At 38.3% G+C, this 19,083-nt stretch overlaps 1 protein-coding gene across 2 annotated transcripts in view; it reads left to right on the top strand.

The window, feature by feature from the left end:
• Positions 1–19,083, top strand: part of LOC135220802 (titin-like) — a 49,990-nt gene continuing 30,907 nt past the window's right edge. The window contains exon 1 of one of the 2 annotated variants that reach the window (XM_064258311.1): positions 1–542. In XM_064258311.1, the coding sequence (XP_064114381.1) occupies positions 529–542 (14 nt within the window). In that variant the 5' untranslated portion in view covers positions 1–528. Of the gene's footprint in view, positions 543–9,469; positions 10,042–19,083 lie in introns of those variants that run through there. The other variant, XM_064258312.1, reaches the window with a different exon arrangement.

The raw sequence follows: 19,083 nt of genomic DNA, 5'->3' as shown, positions 1-19,083 counted from the left end.
TAAATGCTGAGCCGGCGCCAGTGTTGAGTAGCAGTGGTGGTCGTCAGAGTTGTCTCTCTCTCTCTCCCCCATTTAACAATTGGCCTCACTTTTTCTTTCCAGATCATCCCCACCAAATTACCGCCTCCTTTTTCCTTTAAACACGGAGGAACCTTTCAAAGTGATGGATTATCTATTCTCACCTCGACTGTTTGATTAACTAGCCTTATTTGACTACAAATCACCGCACAACCAGCACTACCTACCACTGCAGAGTCTCAGGTGGTCGCCTCTCAACACCGCATTTCTATTATAGCAATAACAGATCTAAGTGCAGAATATTTATGTAACCTATTGAGTGGTAAGACGAAGAGAGAGGGAGAGAGAGAGAGAGCTTGTATATTCATGGCAGAAAGTAAGTGCTGACAGAAAGCGATAGTGCATGAGGCCCCATAGCAGCCGAGAGAGAGATCAGAGACGCCGGATTCTACAGTGGAATTTACAAAGCCTCGAAGACGAACTAACGTCGGGTGATGCGATAACAACACAATGTCATCCTTTTGGTAAGTTCTGAAAGGCTGCGAAATACTGTCAGCCTGCTTCTACGAACGTTGAGATAGTAGTGGTCTTACAGTTTGTCTCATTTGCCTCTTACTTGTTGCATGCTGCATGAAGAAGACGATATTGGCCAAAGACTCTTTTATTATATATTTCGACTTCACCTCTATAATCATCACCCACACCAAAACAGACAATAAAATCATCTACAACGAGAGCAGAATAGAAAAGCTCACGAATCAAGGAAATGAACGATAAACATCTAAAAAGAAGTATGATTGTTTTGAGCATGAGAGACTTCTCTCTCAGCAGTCCCGTATTTAAGAACAAAGATCTACTTGAATATGTGATTGTTTCAGGTATATTTAACATTGACGCCAGTTAATACGAATTAAATCTCGATTCTGATACTCGATGCGTACCCCAAAGTCTAAGCTTTACTTCTGCTCTCACCTTTAATGCATTCGCCTTTGGAATCTGTTCGTGCTACTAAGTTTGCTGGGAGTCGCCTTTCGTGTTCTGTCGAGGTGCCACGAGGTAACACTGGCCAGGAACAGAAGTCTTTTCATCCCAACACCATGATGCTGTAGGACATTCTTCCTGGCGTCGCTGCAGCAATAGTTGATTAGCTATATCTCTTTTGTTATACAAAATGTTTACGCCATAATGGTATGATCTCCCATAGAGGGGCTAGTGCCGTCAGTGGACCTCATGCGGAGCACTGTAGGCATTATTTAAGGTTCTTTGCAGCGTGCTTTCGGCTCCTAGCTGCAACCACTTTCGTTCCTTTTACTGTACCTCCTTTCATATCATCTTTCTTTCCACACTCTCCTAGCACTTGATTCATAGTGCAACTGCTTTGAGGTTTTCTTCCTGTTGCACCTTTCAAATCTTTTACTGTCAATTTCCGTTTCAGCGTTGAATGACCTCATAGGTCCCAGTGCTTTGGCCTAAATTCAACTCAACTTAACTTATAATGTTATGATCCTCAAATCTTGAACGGTTACGGTTTGTTACCATCTTGTTGCCAACGGCCGCACCACGTTGAGAGCACTACTTCGCGCACGGTCGCTGAAGTAAAGCAACTTTGGGTCTGGTCAGTTCTTGGATGGGTGACCGCGTCTAGACCGTGGTCGGCGTCTACTTTCATACCGCTCAGATGTCGCGGGTTCGCGCCTACTGCAGGGTGATGAAATAAATCACTGGCTCTGTATCACGATCCATTGCTGCCGCAGTGTGGGAGGTTCAAACCAACACTCTTTGGAAGCTTGAATTTTAAGTCAATGGCTCTTGTGAATAGGTTTCATCCACCGAAATATTACTATTATTATTATTATTATTATATAATAATAATAATATTAATATAATAATAATATAACTCCCCAGTATTCCCTAATACAATATGGTTAGGTGAACTTTTCATTAGACGTTATCCCATCATTTTTTTCTGATTTTAGTTTCGTGTTCTTCCTATTTAGTATTATTCATACGTCTATCTTACTCTTGATTCTTTTAGGAATTAGTTTGTATTTTGATAACTATTTTCTCTGAATCTTATTGAAATACCACTGTATTGCAAGTGTAATTTATGACAAGCTGACATAGCGAATAAACTATTAAAGAAGTTGTTGGTGTTGTATGGACGGCATTTCGGCAAATGTCCGTCCTTCCTCTGTACATGCTTTTTATACCATATACTAAAATGTAGAGCATTTCACGGCCTATCCGCCGATATATATATATATATATATATATATATAATATATATATATATATATATATATATGTATATATAATGTGAAAAATGTACCCTCTGCACGAAGATATATGTATATTCAGTCCTCACAGTGTCAATGGTTATGTTATTTTTCCTTTTTGACGGAATTTTCTCAAAGAGGTATCAATTTCTCATGCAGGCATGATTCTGCGCATGCGTTTCCAAATACTGACTATGGATACCTGTGCTAAATTCTTTTACTGCTTCGTTACGACCTTATAAATGAGGTTGTGTAGGCACATATATATTATATACTATATATATATATATCTATATATACATGTGTGTGTAGGGACGGGGGCTGGGTTGTTATTCACTCAATACTAAATGTTATCTTCAAAAAGAAACAATTAAGTGACATTCGACCTCAAGTAGGAGCATTTCAAGGGGTCTGTTTCGTCGCCAAACCTGAGCATTTTTTTAAGTGGTGCTCTTAATGATTTCATCTTTGCCAGAATACTTTATCTGCGTTGGCACCTGACAATAAAAAAGTCCCCATTGAAGGCCAACACTTCCGACTACACTCTAAATCCTTCTACTTTGACTGAATCACACTTCCTTAGAGCTCGGAGGATTAGCAATATGTGTGCCCGGTCATTAATGATCGTAGTTCCTCCATGTTGTAATCCTTTTTGTACTTACGTTTTTACATTGGCCGAGAATATGTTTTTTCCGATGTGACCGAGCAAGGAAGAGTACATTCCAAAAGGAACACTAGAAAAGCATTCGAAGCTTTCCTTTTTCCAAGGTCCTACTCGATCGATAAATAACCGCAATTCCCACCTATGACTTCCTCTCTGCCCTCATCATTAAGATGAATATGTGATAAAGGTATATCTTGCGTAAATTTATAGGTATGAGAAGGATATCTCCTGTACGACACCCATATCCTGACAATGGCCAGGATTTGAAATGGTTGAATCTGGCGCAATACTCCTTTTATCAACCAATGACGACTGTGATTAGTATTGATACAGTATATCAACGCAGCATGTCTATTATGATTTATATTCCACAGCTTCAGTATCTACCATGGCCTTCCAGGGCTGAAAAAGTTTGCGTTGCTCTTGGTCCAAGATATTTTCGGGATCACTTTTCTCTAGATTCATGATCGTTGCACGACTAATCGTCCTTTACTTACTTTATTGGCGATAATGATCTATTTAATAATTCATTATCAATATTATCATGCATTTTCAATTTGACTCCCTTGCTTACGAAATTGCCTCTTTATTCTCAAAAAACGGACTGTATTCCTCTGTGTTTCCTACCGAATTATGGCACGATTTACAATAATGCTTCCTCACTGAGCCCAGCAGAAGTCTTAAAATCCGGAACAACCGAAGAACCACCGAACTGGAGAACCAACAAGCAGTTAGACAAACGGCCAATATGCAATCTCTACTGTGGCACGACATTACCAGAGGATTGCTAATAGACAATTGAGCAATTCTGGTTTTACCTGAGAGAATAACAAACTGATTTATAACTTCCATTTTTCAAAGATGTTGTCGTATAATATTTCTATTTTGTTCAGGCTGAATAGGCCAACTGTTCTAGTTGACGAAAGATTCTATTAAATAGTATACATACGTACAACTGACGACTTTATTTATCCATTTAAGACCACGAAAAAGTTGTGATATCAAACAATAACATTGATAACAACAACCTTACGGATGTTGCAAGAAAACAATTTAGAAGGGACAACATTCTCGCTATGTAAGGTTGTAAAATAGATATTAGCTTCTAAGGTTAGCGCTTCCGATCTTTTCCGTCCATTAAAAACATGATCCTTCCGCTCACGGCTCGAGAGAAACGCAAATAACTCCATCATTGTCATTTATGACATTAAATCCACAAGCACACTAATGCCATAGGAAGTTTCGAAATTTCAGTCCGACTGGAGACAGAATGCTTCCTCGATTAGGGAAAGTCATATATTTCAAGGCTGTTGACCGACTATTCATGATTCTGTCACTTGTCTTGAAATGTGTTGCCAAAATGAAACTGCTTTGAAGCGCGCAACTCGCACTGCCGTTTCGGAGCAGTTTGCCAAAGCGCGCTAGTAAAACAAAAACAAACGCATCATTAAAAGGTCAACTGAAACATAATCTGGAGTACATAAACGCATATCTGGGAATGTTACCGCTTCTCGGCTACAATTCTAATAGCAAATAAAAGTTAGATGAATTTGAAACTATCCCAAAAATATTTTGTCATTTTGTTAGTTTTTAAACGTACTTTTGACATGAACTTGCGGATAAAAGAAGAGAACTTCATAATTCAAGGTACGATGACGTTGGAGGCTACCAGATGCATAGTAATCATCTCGGGTACAATTCGTTTGACAGGAGCCAATGAAAATAAGATATGCTGCAGCAGAAATTGCTTCCCTTTCAGTTTTTATTGTAATGTGTTGTCATTTTTCTCGACGAAAATGAGAATGATTTTTATTACTTTACATCGGTAATTATTTACCTTTGGCAAAGTATTGCCCTCAAAAAACAAAACGCAAGTCTTTCCCACGTTCATTTTCAACTGTCGAGAAAACTCCATCAGTTGCTTCTATACATACCGCAAAAATTATAAGTATTACTCTTATTTGATAAAGTCCATACATTGATACGGAAAAAGTATAAAAGGCAATTAACTTACTAGGCAAGTATGTGCTAAACGAAAATGAAGGCGATGAAATATGAACCACCCAACGGTGAATGATGGCGAAGCCCTGGTGAAACGGTGGGTGTGATGCACAGGTGAAAGTAAAGAATAAATGTAGTACCTACCGGGTGACAAGAGATGACTTGCAATTGCCTTTCATCTTGACATGCAATGCCGAGAGACTTTGCAAAGATGAGGCGCAGAAGCAGACGTCAATCAAAGGAACAGGAAGTGGAGTCGAGAAATATATCACTACCTAAGAGCAAATATGTTCTCGCAAACAGATATGATAAGGTCTCGCTACACCGAACACCCGACGTTATTTGCCAGAGGGCAGAACGATTTGTTCAGAAGGCAGCTGTAGCTTCCTGTTGTACAGAAAATACAAACACAAACGGGTCACCACTAGGTGATCATCAACAGCAACAGAGGGTTTGTGATATCCAGGGAAGTCCCCCAGATGGCACCTTATCGAAGGCTTGTGTGGCACTTGTGCTATGCTTGGCACACCCCTTGCTGCTGCCGACACTATTTCAGGTGGGAACGGACGAAAACTCTCCCTTGCCTTCGAAACTGAAGCTGTATCCGACTCGTCTTTCATGCAGTACATTTCTTGATGCACTAAAGCACATATCTTTTATAATTTCTCGCCTTTCATTTTTCAAAATTATTTATTTATTTATTTATTTATTTATTTATTTATTTATTTATTTATTTATTTATTTATTTATTTATTTATTTATTTATTTATTTAGCGGATAGTGGCAAAATTTCTGAAAAATGGGAAGATTCTTTAACAAAAAGTTCTGCTAGTCAGACCTTCCCCCATCATTTTCTCTCTCTCTTCAAGGAACTAGACTAATTCTTTGAGCGAGTGCATTTGTTGCCACTAGTAGCTCGTACCTGATTTGTGGCCCTTTTTAACATGCAAGCCGTCCACCGACAGGCTAGAATCGGAACCAGATTTATCCTCCCTGGCTACAGCCTTCCTCGTGTATTTCAGATTTACTTCTTTCTTTCAGTGGGCAAATGCCAGAGTGACCTCGCAATAACATACGCCGTGTCTTGCTGGCAGCAGGTAGTATTGCAGCCTTCTCGCTATTTCTTAGTCACTGGTTGGTTGTCCCTCAGCCTCTTGCAAAAGTTCCTCGTCGGCTTCAATGCGGTTGCTTGCTTTTGTTCATTTATGTATTCTTTTGGTGGTTTTCCTCATTCCTATTCCTACTCGATCGCTATCGAAGGCCCGTTCCATTCGAGCATCTGCTCAATTTGCACACAGGAACTAATACCAACCATAAAAACCTTTCCATTTTGGCAAGTAGCATCTTCAGATAACATTTACAAGGAAGAACGAAGGATCAGATTACGAACAATTCATGTTTATTAATTACCTTTTGGTCATGTCACGACTGAGTTAACACGGTCAATTCCAGATCAGTTCCATCTGACCAGTATTTTGTCAACGAATCTCCCTGGTAACCCTTGGTCGGTGACTTTCGTTGATGTGACCTTTTTAAAGCTCTATTTATGTAGTATATATCTTCAATAGATACTTATAGATCAAGGAAATGACGGCGTTTATTTTTGAGGTACATACTGAGAAATCCCGGGTTCGAGGGTTGTGACGCAAAGTCCAACAATGATAAGATTAATAGGTGTGATTGTGGTGCTGACACTTTCGAAGCTACTGATCAATGCGTCAATTTTCCGTTATTGTGATTGCTGTTGTTTGCCACAGTCATTCTCGTTGGCAAAGGATCTTGTTTGCCAAGCATTATCTTCATTGTTCTTATTAGGCTACCATTTTCTTATTTATCATTTGAGCTTATTTTGAATGACCTAGACTAACATTTCAAGGTTACACGACGAAATGCTACTAATCTATATCTACTTTTCAAAGTCAGGCATCCACTTTAATGCGTCAAGATTTGTGAAAACCGGTATTTTGGACACCACCTCTTAAGTGAATGATGTTACGGCTCACGGTAAAAGAAAAGTCCACATCATTTCTATGAAAATTCCGTAATGTTCTCGAGTTAGGTCTAGGTTTGGAAAGCGGACTTCGAACTTTTGGTTTTCAGTTGCCGGTGTCCCGTTAAACTACCTACAACTCCTCCTATAACGAGGCTGTAATATCGAGAATTAATAGCCACAGTAGTATTAAACATATTTATGCAGAGTTAAAAATGATGAGTATCTGAAAGTCTCTCCTTATTTTTAACACTGTGCATACATATTTTTAACACTACTATGGGTTTCAATTCTCAATAATAATAATAATAATAATAATAGTAATAATAATAATAATAATCCAGTGACTAGATTATAATCGACTAAACTGCACTATAAAGCGTGATGAAATAGGGATAAAGAATTCCGTAGTGTTTTGCATTCTTGAATCCCGGTTAAACCATTGCCTCCAATGCCCTGCCCTCGCGGCCGTGGCCTTGAACTTCCCTGCTTGAGGATACAGTCCAGCACTTTATTTGTTAGAAGTTATACGTATTCAGTTTTACTTACTGTTATAAACACACACACACTATATATATATATATATACATATATATATATATATATATATATATATATATATATATATACATACATATATATGTGCGTGTAGATAAATTCTTTTGTTAAAACGGGAAACGTCTCAAGTATAAAAGACCCATTAAAACACTCGGGTTTAAAGCTAAGGACCATATTTCGGTGGACTGACTCCCACCTTTATCAAGTAGTGATTAACAGAAGTTTAATTTGCGAAAGGGCATATCTCCCACTACATATTTCGCATATGTAACTTCTGTTATTCACTACTTGATAAGGGTGGGAGTTAGTCCACCGAAATATAGTCCTTAGCTTTAAACCAGAGTGCTTTAATGGGCTTTTTTACACTTGATATACATATATATATATATACTATATATATCTATTATCTATATAATATATATATTATATACACATATATAGGAATAATATATATGTTATGTATAGTATACATATAATGTAATTATTATAGATAATATAATTGTATAATATATATAATATATATATATAATATATTATATTTATATATATATGTGTCTGTGTGTGTGTGTGTATACATACATACGTACGTATAAGTTATTCCCAATGCATTGAATCCAATATTGAAGCAAAGCATAATTGTATTTCAATAACTGTGAATATAAAAAGTCACGCTTCTATACTTAATGAAAATTATATATATATATATATATATATATATATATATATATATGCGTACGAAGGACATACTCAGAGGAGCAAGTGTTGCACAGGAACGAAATTTCTGACTCACACGGAGATCGAACCCCGGTCTCTCAAATGGAAGGCCAAGGTAAGTTAGCGGCGCCCTGTCCTTTCGTTTGAGAGACCGGTGTTCGATCCCGATGAGTAGAACTTATATATATATATATATATATATATATATATATATATATATATATATATATATATATATATAATTTGTTGTTTCGTAACATATACCTACACTATTTTTGCTCAGGTCTTCTTTTTTCTATTAGTATAGATTATTACTGGTACAATTCTATGGAACCAGGGCTGGCAATGATTAAATCAAGCTGATTTAATCGTGATTAAATCTTTTTTTTTTTCATTTAAAAATCATGCTTTTTAAATTTTTAAATTTTTTTATTTGAAAGCAAAGAAATTGAAAAATATGGTTTGGAGATTAATGAAAACTTAAGCATAACTGTGCTGCATCTATTTATTTTGATAAAAAAAGATTGCAAGTACTTCATACTTTAGGCCGAACTGGAAACCTAAAAGATAAATCAATAGTAATTCTGTCATAAAATACATTTTGAGGAAAAAAAGGATTGAAAAAACATCTAGCAAATGAAAAAACAAATAAATAAAAAAATTAAATAAATAAAAAAATCAAATAAGCCACTGATTTTTTTATTGTTTATTAAAAAAAATGACGAACCATGTCAAACACGCGAACAGGTTAGAAAAATGTCATTAACTGACTAAATGTAACTACTCAAGAGATGTGAAAATGACCAAATGGCAGTAAGAGAAAAGCAGCGCCCAGAGAGGGCAGAAATACGATACTGGTGAAAATAAAGAAAGATGAACCGAACAAATACTGGAATACATCAATAATTCAAAGTTGAAAAGCACATCACTTCAATGTCACATCACAGCTCTCCCCTGACATGACGCCATAACGAGCATGTCTCTGAAAGTTGAAATTAAATTAATTTCTCTTTCGTTAATCTGATTTCCATTTGTTATTCTTCCTGAGCGCACCAAAATCAAGTTTAATATTAATAGGATTGTTGTTGTTGTCACAATTGTATTCTAAACCCATTCAATCACGTTTCATGAAACCAATACCAGTGCTTTCTCGTCTTTATGTAAGATCAGCAGTGTAAGCCTAAGACTCATAATAACGATATCATAGCTGACAACACTATGTGCGCGCACGTACGGTGGACAAGTGCGATTTGCAGAAGCTCACAGGAATCTCCGTTTCAGAACTGCCGTTAGTGAAGACGAAACGAAACTTCGTTGACCTTCATACCCAACAGTATCATGAAAGCAGTGAAGCGAGGAATCCCAAATTTCGTGGTATATTAACGGAAGGAAACAGATCGTGAGAAAGTAGTGATAACGGTAAAACAGACATTGTACTGTGAGGTGACTGTGAAATTCAAGTGCCCCTCCCACGGGACCGTGGCGCTTCCCTACCCAAGTCTTTCTCGGCATCCAGGGTTATGCTAGGCGTCTCTCACAGTGGTGCCAAGGGAAATATTCTCAGGAAAACATTCAGCTGGGTTGTACAGTAATTTAAGCTACACTTCAGCTCAGCATCGCATTGGCGCGAAGGAATAGGATACTCCCCGTTTCCCAAGGACTGGATTTGTAGATATAGCTATCGAAGCGCTAGTGTTGTGACTCGTTTTCCTTCGGTATGGACGAGAAAGTTATACAGCCTACGTACAATAAAAACGCAGAAGTGTGTTTTAAGCTGACCACGGTTATTTCAAAAATCCACTGTAAAAAATGTCTCAAAGGTTAGTGCGCATGCCACTGCATTTTCGTCTAGAAAACCAGAATAAACCTGTTAATTCAAGACTAAGCGTTAGATACATTAATATTAGGAAATAGATAAATTAGAATATGACTAATGAATAATAGATGTACCTGACTTGTTTCAATACGAGTCAACATAAATGTAAAAGTAAAAGTTCAAAATAAAGGCTAATAAAACTAACAGCAATCGCACACATGCATATCTTTAACAGAAAATTTGGCAATAGTGATTTAATGTTTTACAGAGAAGAATTTCATTTGTGTAGTTTTAAATTACCAATGAAAATGAGGAAAGATGGCTAGGAAAATGCTAATAACCTTACAAGGACTGTCAGAGAACGATCAGCGAAAAGGAATCACAAAGCTAAAATGAGCTCCATTTCCATAAAAGAAGAGAGATCGCTTTCATCAGATCAGGATCCCCTCTTATCTCACTCAAAAGCGAATGCTTTAGGGTTCAGGCGAGTCTTTTGAAGCCTAGAAAAGAGGAAAAGAAGTATCGCTCAACGGTTACACAAACGTAATAACAAAGATAAAAGTGTACCATTTTCTTGATTATCAATAATTCTTGGTACTAATGGTGCATCACTCTACAGTGTCCGGAAATAATTACTGAAAACCTACGATTATGTTAATGAGTGAAAAGTTATGAAGAAAAAATGAAATAAAATAAAAAGACTGGAAGCCTCCGTCGTTTGCACAATGGTCCTCTTTAGACGACTGGATAAAATGTTTTAAATCCTTATGAAGGAAGTTTCTACTCATACACATAATTGGATTTTCACGTATTAAATCTGCGTATATTGTTAGGAGCACATTTAAAACCCTTAAGCTTCACGAGTTAAACGGACCTCGGTGTCAATGGGACTGAAACTCGATCAAAATTGTACATATTTTTTATTTATATCAGGTTCCTGCTTGATCTGTCGACTACTGCACCTGAAAATTCCGGTTTTTTGTGGAACGTCTGACGTCCATCGGCTGCTCGTCGGGCCGCATAGTCCCGAACTGTAACCAAGTTCCAACACCTTCCTTGAGAAAAGCGGGACGCCATCTCTTACAAACTAACCATAGAATCTTCTTGAAAATAACCTCTTTACGTTTCCCACATCCAAATTTATTGAGGCACCATAGAAGAAATATGGATAATCTGTTGTTAAAAAAACCCCGGGGATTTTTTGGGCTGTGGGGGGGGGGGCGGGGGGTCAGACTGTTCCCTGACTATGAGGAATGCGTTTTTTATTTGTTTAAGTAAACCAGGATTTGACTAAGTAGAAAAGGGTCATGCTTTTTTATCCTTATCTTTAAAGAACGCGATATCTTTCAGTGATAATAATAATTCTCTTTAATATTTGATAGAAGATTATTTAACTATGAATTTAATACATATAATACATATAAGCCGTAATTCAGTGACAATGGCACTATTCATTGCGTGCAGTATGATACTATATATATATATATATATATATATATATATATATATATATATATTTATATATATATACTATATTTGTGTGTGTGTGTGTGTGTGTGTGTACACATACACACACACATATATATATATATATATATATATATATATATATAATGTGTGTGTATGTGAGAGAGAGAGAGAGGGGGGAGGCCGGGTACGTCAAACAAAGGAGGATTTAGGACATCGTCAACGTAAATACCCAAAGTAAGAGAAACAATACTACTCGTGAAGCAGAGGTTGTTCCGTCAACGTAAGTGCCATGTTTGGCGCTCAGGAGGAATCTGAGCGACGACGGACCTCCAGAAATTCTTTAGAAATGTCTCACTGAACTCTGTCGCTTCCCAGCTCAAGTAGTAAATACGGAAAAGGCTTCAAGGCAATACGAATTAAATATCATAATGGGAAAAAATAAGGAATAGTAGTAGTAGTAACTGCTACTGCTATAGTAGATTCACATCAACCGTGCATTTGATGTCTAGGCCAGTCCCTTACGACGCTCCTGATTGGCTGATGATAAGCCAGTCAAAGGGCTGGAAGTGGAAACTCTGTCTCTCTCGAGAGTTCACATGGGTAGGATCTATGTTCGGAGAGGTGGAACATATACATACTGCCTATGTGAACTCTCGAGAGAGACTGAGAGTTTCCAGCCCTGTGATTGGTTTACCAACAGCCAATCAGGAGCGTCGTAAGGGACTGGCCTAGACATCATATGCACGGTTGATGTGAATCTACTATAGTAGCAGTAGAGAGAGAGAGAGAGAGACCAAGGAAATTAATGTTTTAAAATACGTGTCCACTTTCTGTTTTCAACTCCATTTCCTTTTCCTTTTATTTAGATTAAAAAACTGAAAGAAACCTCTTTCAGGGTGACCGGTTTCCACACAAAATCACACGGACGCTTGATTTGCACTCTACTCGAGTAGAGTGGCTAAAAATTACGCGAACTTTTGAACTGTCACGAAAAACTGGCAACAATTGTCTTACCACAACAATTTATAAAAATGAAGCTCCTTTATGCTTATCCACGAATCAAGTTGATCCTGTCATTGGCCACCATTAAAACTAGGCTATTCGTACATCATACATTAGAATATCATAATTCATCTAAGCAATTTTCACCTCTTACTCTCACATTCAGAATAGCCGCATTTCGTTAAAGGAGGGTTGGCTCAACAATCCCTTCCTACATCCTAACTTTTGCTTCCACAGACACTTCTCTTCTCTTCCGAACAGAGTGCCGAGATCTGCATCTTTCCTTGCTTCGACTGTCTTGTGATTCACCCGGTCTTTCATCCTTTCATCTTCCAATGATTTGCTCCTGGTTACACTACTTACATTAGTCTACTGCTCGCATTCTCACACATGTCTATGTTCATTTTTACTGCTCTCTCTGTCTGCTTTCATTTGCCTTCATTAATAACCTTTGCGTTCAAATCATTAGCCCTTACCATTTTTTTTAATACAAAAAACATCCAGCCACCTCTGATGTCCTTTCCCAGACTTGTATCATCACTCCATCCATAAAAATACTAAACCGCCTTGAAAACATAAAACGCCTTTCCCCAAGACCCACTTTCACACCAAACCTGTCCATTTCCATTCAACGTATTCTCAAACAGGTTTCGCCTCCATCATAATATATTCCAGCCTTGTCCCATACAAATACGCTTCCTTACAGTTAGAAAAGTTAACTGTTTTGATAACGGCCGGCAGTGCCAAATAATGTTGGAAATAGCAAAATCTACGCTCTCTCTCTCTCTCTCTCTCTCTCTCTCTCTCAGTGAGAACAAAAATATCATGTAACACTATCAATCCTTTTTATCGTAACTTAATTTCTCTTTCCATTCATTACCCATAACACAGTAACACGATATTCCCTCTTGCTCATCCGCAGTAATGGATCTTGGTTTATATCACTTATGCCGACGTCACATGGCGTCATTCCAGACGGAAATACAGCGGAATTAAGGTTGGAGAGAGGTTCCCTTCCTCCGTCCCTTTGAGCAATGTCGTGACGGAGAATGACAACAAACCATGTGAAACCGCCGCATCCCTTCCCCTCTTCACTAGTCCACCTATTTTGCTTCCCGATCCATAGCAGAAGCATGTTCTTTAAGACTCAACAGTCAAACAAAAATCCAAAATAATTAATCGCACGACAACCATGGAAAACGTGAAGGTTCACCCAAGATTCAAACGTGGTACTCGGTCCCATTCTTGCTAGCAAACCTATATCCAGCCAAGTTAGTTTTTCCGAATTTATAAACACCAAATCATTTCTTGGTGGTTAATTCCTGTTTAGCTAATACGATACTTTTTGGCACCCTGTATATATGCAACAAGTGAAAGTTTATCAAGACCGCAGTAATTATGTTCTGGTTCCGCACACTGCGTTTGCATTTACGTGCGCATGCGTGCCTATGGACGCTCTTTTCTTCCGAGTGCGTATTAATCTTTTGTTGATGCACATATGCAATTGTATGCAATATAGACATGGTTGCCTATTTATTACTGTGTCTTGAGCAGGTCATAAGTTCACTTGTCACACAATGTATAAACCACGATGCAATAAATAAACAGGGAGTTGCTGGGATGGATACAGACACCTGCAGTAGAAAGCAACGCCTTCGTATTGCGTTTGTATGTTTCCTATAAACCCTTCCCATACGTTATGATGTTACTCTTTTTAAATACAGACAACGTGTGAGGACTGTCCGCGGGAAGGTAAATTTGGCAATGCAGTCTATCAACGTTGTGTTATTTCTGCCTCCTGTCAGTGTGTTTATTTTCATAGCCTGAATCTGCAGGGAGCGCGGCTGTCTCCCAGAATGGCCGCTGAGCCACATGCGAATTGCTTCATTGGCGAACTTGAGTCATTTTGCGTTATAATTTCAACTTTACGTATTCGGCCGCAGGATCTGTTCCTAAATGAGAAGTGAAACTTTGGGCAAGATTAAGTTAAAGGAGGTGGGCACCTGGCAGGTGGGAAGAGACCAAAGAAAGTAAACGAAAAGGTGAAATGCAGAAAACAGCTTAGCCGGAGGCTGAAGGGAAAGGAGGGACAAAATCACTGTCTCCAATATGTCGTACAATCATTTGCAAACTTTTTTTTTTCATGAACAACTGTAGGCCTCATCTGATCTACGATCAGAATGGACCGTTGTAGTCCTGTAACTTGAAGACTGTGTCGAAATCGTTTCGGATTTGACCACGTACTCTATGCTCGTTATCTTTTGCTCAATAGAGACTCGTAGATAAACGTCTGTTTAATCTTCGTCCGTCTCAATGTAATTCTGTTACAAACTTGAACCATAATTGTATCGCTTCTTTCACAGAATTGTGCAGAATTTGGAAGTGTGCGGGGTGCCTGTGTTGCTCGTACTTTTGTTTACAATTAATTTGAAATAGGTGTGTAGGTGGGATGGGTATTTCGTGTGTTTTTGGGTTCTCTATAGTTCTCTGACAGATTTTTATATAAATATATTTATAGCTTTTTAATTAACTTTTTCCCTTGTAATTCCTTTTAATGATAAGGAGCCAATAACCTCGTCGTTTCGACATCATAAGAACTAACAAATCAATCAATCTATCGCTTCTGTGATCACGTGACCGTGAACATGATGATCGGGATGTTGCTGGTTTATCTTTATTCGTCTTGTTATTCGAGTTATTCTCAAACTTGTCCAAAATTGCGTCCGGCATCGCTTCGACATTTTTTTAGATAAAACGTCTAAATTTAAAACAAAACCACATGACAACACCCCCCTCACCCCCACGAGGAAATGAAAGCTCCCAAGTACCAGCTACGCCATGTCAGCCTCCGCAACACACAAAGAGAAGCCAAATGTCCTGAAGTAGTGACTGAAAGTGGCATTTACTTCTAGTTTTTTGTCCATATAGTATATAGATCTAGGTTATAACACATCCTGGTAAGAAAATGTCCAGGTAGTATTTGAAACGTTCTGCCGAAATCTGGGTAGTTTTTCAATGCCATTTTATTTGTTGCTGTCAAAGAGAGGCAAAGAATAATGTTGATAATGATGCTAGGTTAAAGCCATTCCTTTAGCAAACCATTGATATTTAGTGACTGCCGTTATGATCATTACCGATGCCAAAAATAATACTTAGCCTAGACAACAAAATTATGGTGAATATTTATCTTCGTGTTCGCAACAATAATGATCAAGGAACAGAAAAAACGATGACAAGGACGCGAGCTGTAAATCGGTCCTAGCAGGCAGATAACATCCACCGTAACAAAACCCTAACCTTTCCGCTCGATATGATTTGCGGGCGACGGATCGGGGCGTCACCGTCGACATGATTATGACGACATTCAATCACTCTAAACAAATGCCATTCCATTTTGCTCTTATCCACTCACCGCACGCCACGATAACCCTGGTTCTACAGCGCACTCAATTCGGACGCGATAACACATTTGGTTTGGTGGGGACACCAAGAATTTTCTTATCGTTTCTGTTATGGTACTACATAAGCACACCAAAATGTCCGTGCAGAAAACTTTATTAAGCTTATATATACTCACACATATCAAGCCACAAATTTCATTCATGTCCAATTCACGATACCTCGGGAATAACTTATATAACCCTGGGGGAATCATAATTGTTAAGTGCTTGTCCCAGTGGTGACGATGCACTTATCAATTGTAATTCCCATCAAGTGTCAGTAAGTGTCAAGGCATAGTGAGTTGGATATTAAACGACATTTGTGGTTTAATATTTGTGAATATGAAAAATGTTCCGGTGTAAGTGACGTGACACAAATCAATACTATATATATATATATATATATATATATATATATATATATATATATATATATATATGTATATATATATATATATATATATATATATATATCTATATATACTATATACGTACGTATGGAGAGGGAGAGAGCGAGAGAGAAAGGGAGGTAACTTTCCTTAGTTCAAATGCAACTTCGGTACTAGAAATATATCGAAGCGCTGTCACTTTATTTATGTAGCAAATTCGTTAGACATTTCAACTCCTTCAAGTCCAACATAAAACATATGAATTAAAAGGACTAACCCAGCAATTTATTATCCTCGTGTGTGTGTGTGTGTGTGTGTGTGAGAGAGAGAGAGAGAGAGAGAGAGAGAGAGAGCTAATCAAGACGATGGTGTACAGCGATTTTCAGCTTAGTCCCACAGGAATCTTTTACCGAGACCATCACTGCTCCCTACAAACCTTCCCACATTGTTTTTTTTTTTTTTTTTTTTTTTTTCTTATCAAGAAATTTCTTGGTCTAAACAAGTAAGGCGGGGCATAGTTCAATTTCAGTAGTTGGATAATCATACAAACTGAATGAAGTCCTAACTGGTCGGCAGGGTTTAGGTCGTAAATGTAGGTTGTATGCTCTTCAAATCGCTACGATTTGATCATGATTTCACTTCGGATGTTTTTATAAGCGGGGGATTGCTGGGGAACTCTGGTCTTAACCGAGGGGCTCCTCCTCAGTCCCTGTCACAATTTCGTCGTCGATTCTTTGTACGACATGGTTAAGCCTCTGGTTGTCTCTTGAGAGACCGATATAAATGACGTTCGGATAAATCCTTCCACGTTTTCTGGCTTGTAACATGAATTTACTTACGTACCTAATGTGCATAGGAACATTCACACATACAAATTTCTTGCGTTTAGTACTTCGGTAATGAGCGTGTTTCATGTGTATGTTAGCCAAACAAATGTTAGGCCACAACCCACAAATTAATGCTATCAATCTAGGAGTGGTGACTGATGGCATACTGACTAGTAGGGAAGGGGGATTGGCATTTATGTCTGTGCCAACTCTTTCTTCTTCTTCTTCTTCTTCATCTCCTTGGTATCGGGGCAGGCATCTTCCATTGTAGGCCGAGTCTTCTGTAGATGAAAGGGTGGTATGACACAAGGAATCTCGGACTAATAGAAGCGGATGATGAACATATGACAGTGTGCCAGTGGGTGACGTAAACCTCAATTCCTTCACTTGCTTCTTTCTCTTCTCCGTGTCCTCGACTTCAGAGCTTTTCCTGTTATCATCACCACTAACCTTTTTTTTATGAAGTGCGATGCGTCTTCTTATAGTTGCTGATATTATTATTATTATTATTATTATTATTATTATTATTATTATTATTATTATTATTATTATTATTATTATTCTAGCCTTACTTGACTTGGTTTAGAGAAAAGTACTGCTCAGATTTAACAGTATCTCCTCTCTCCTCGTGAATTGGGAAGAACTTGTCTTAGCAGCGAGACGTCAGCGATGACAACATATGAAGCAAGATTGTATGACGAAGCCATTAACCGTTTCCTGTCATATAGAGATCAGTAGCCCTCTTTTCCTTTTACATCTATCGCAGTTCGTGTAATCTTTCTCGCCGTTATCCCTACATTAAGGGGTCGGTTGCCTGATGCGCCTTCTCCACTGCCTTCTATCAAAGGCATCATCCTCCACCAAACCTCTTCCCTCCATATCTTCCTTCACTTTATTTCGCCATCTAATTCTCTGTTTCCCTCTCGATCTTCTTCCTCTAACAGGTTCCTCCCAAGACATCTTCACTTCCTCCTCATCATCCATCCACAACACATGCCCATACCACCTCAATCGTGACTCTCTTACTACCTCTGTAATCTTTACTAAACCTGTCCTTCTTAATTCGTCATTTGCCAATCTCTCAAGCAGCAATATTCCCATAATCCGCCTCACCATTCTCTGTTCTCTCAAGCTTTACTTCCTCTTTTCTTCTTAAGAGTCCATGTTTCCGATCCATACATCAACACAGATCTTATCACTGTGCTGTAGATCTTGACTTTGAGACTGATTGACATTTTCTTATCATATACTACTCCAGCTAACTATCTCCACTAACTTCAAAGTTTTCTGTTTCCCCAACTGCTGCTATTACTTTTGTGCTCGTTCTTTGATATGTCATCTCGTTCTTTGGTATATCATCTCAACTAGTTCATGTAATGACTGCCATTAACTAAATCGAATATCCATCTCTGGAATATTATATCTAAAGAATGGCGGGCAAGCCCGTTGGGCACTTCCAGCTGTTTATATCTTCTCTCGCTCCTGAAGCAGTGTTACCAGACAATCGCATCGTTCTGGCTCCATACTCGGTCGGTCAGTATACCGGAACGGGTTATGGAAGCAGTGTTTGCCCGTCAGGCAGTGCTCGCTAGTGTGGACAAGGAACTTAAAGAGGGCTCATTTTCAACGGGGCAAAGTGACTTAACGTCATGTTTCCTTTCCAAAGTCACAAATTCTTTCACTCGATTTTAAACAATACCGAGCTTCCCATTTCCTGAGGCCCATACACCAGCTTTCAGAAAACTGACATTTTCCCTGTGCTAGAACGAAGACACAACTTGAGTTGTAAGGAGCGAAAGTGTCATTTGCTACTTTCGATAAAGTTGATAATCGGTGCAGATCACAAATGTATGCTTACTTGCATGAATAAATCTGTTCCCATATGATACACACAGACACACACACACTTGAGGTACAT

Source organism: Macrobrachium nipponense, chromosome 2, assembly GCF_015104395.2.
Source record: "Macrobrachium nipponense isolate FS-2020 chromosome 2, ASM1510439v2, whole genome shotgun sequence".
In the NCBI taxonomy this organism is placed as follows: domain Eukaryota; kingdom Metazoa; phylum Arthropoda; class Malacostraca; order Decapoda; family Palaemonidae; genus Macrobrachium; species Macrobrachium nipponense.
This window is presented reverse-complemented; position numbering and strand designations above follow the sequence as displayed.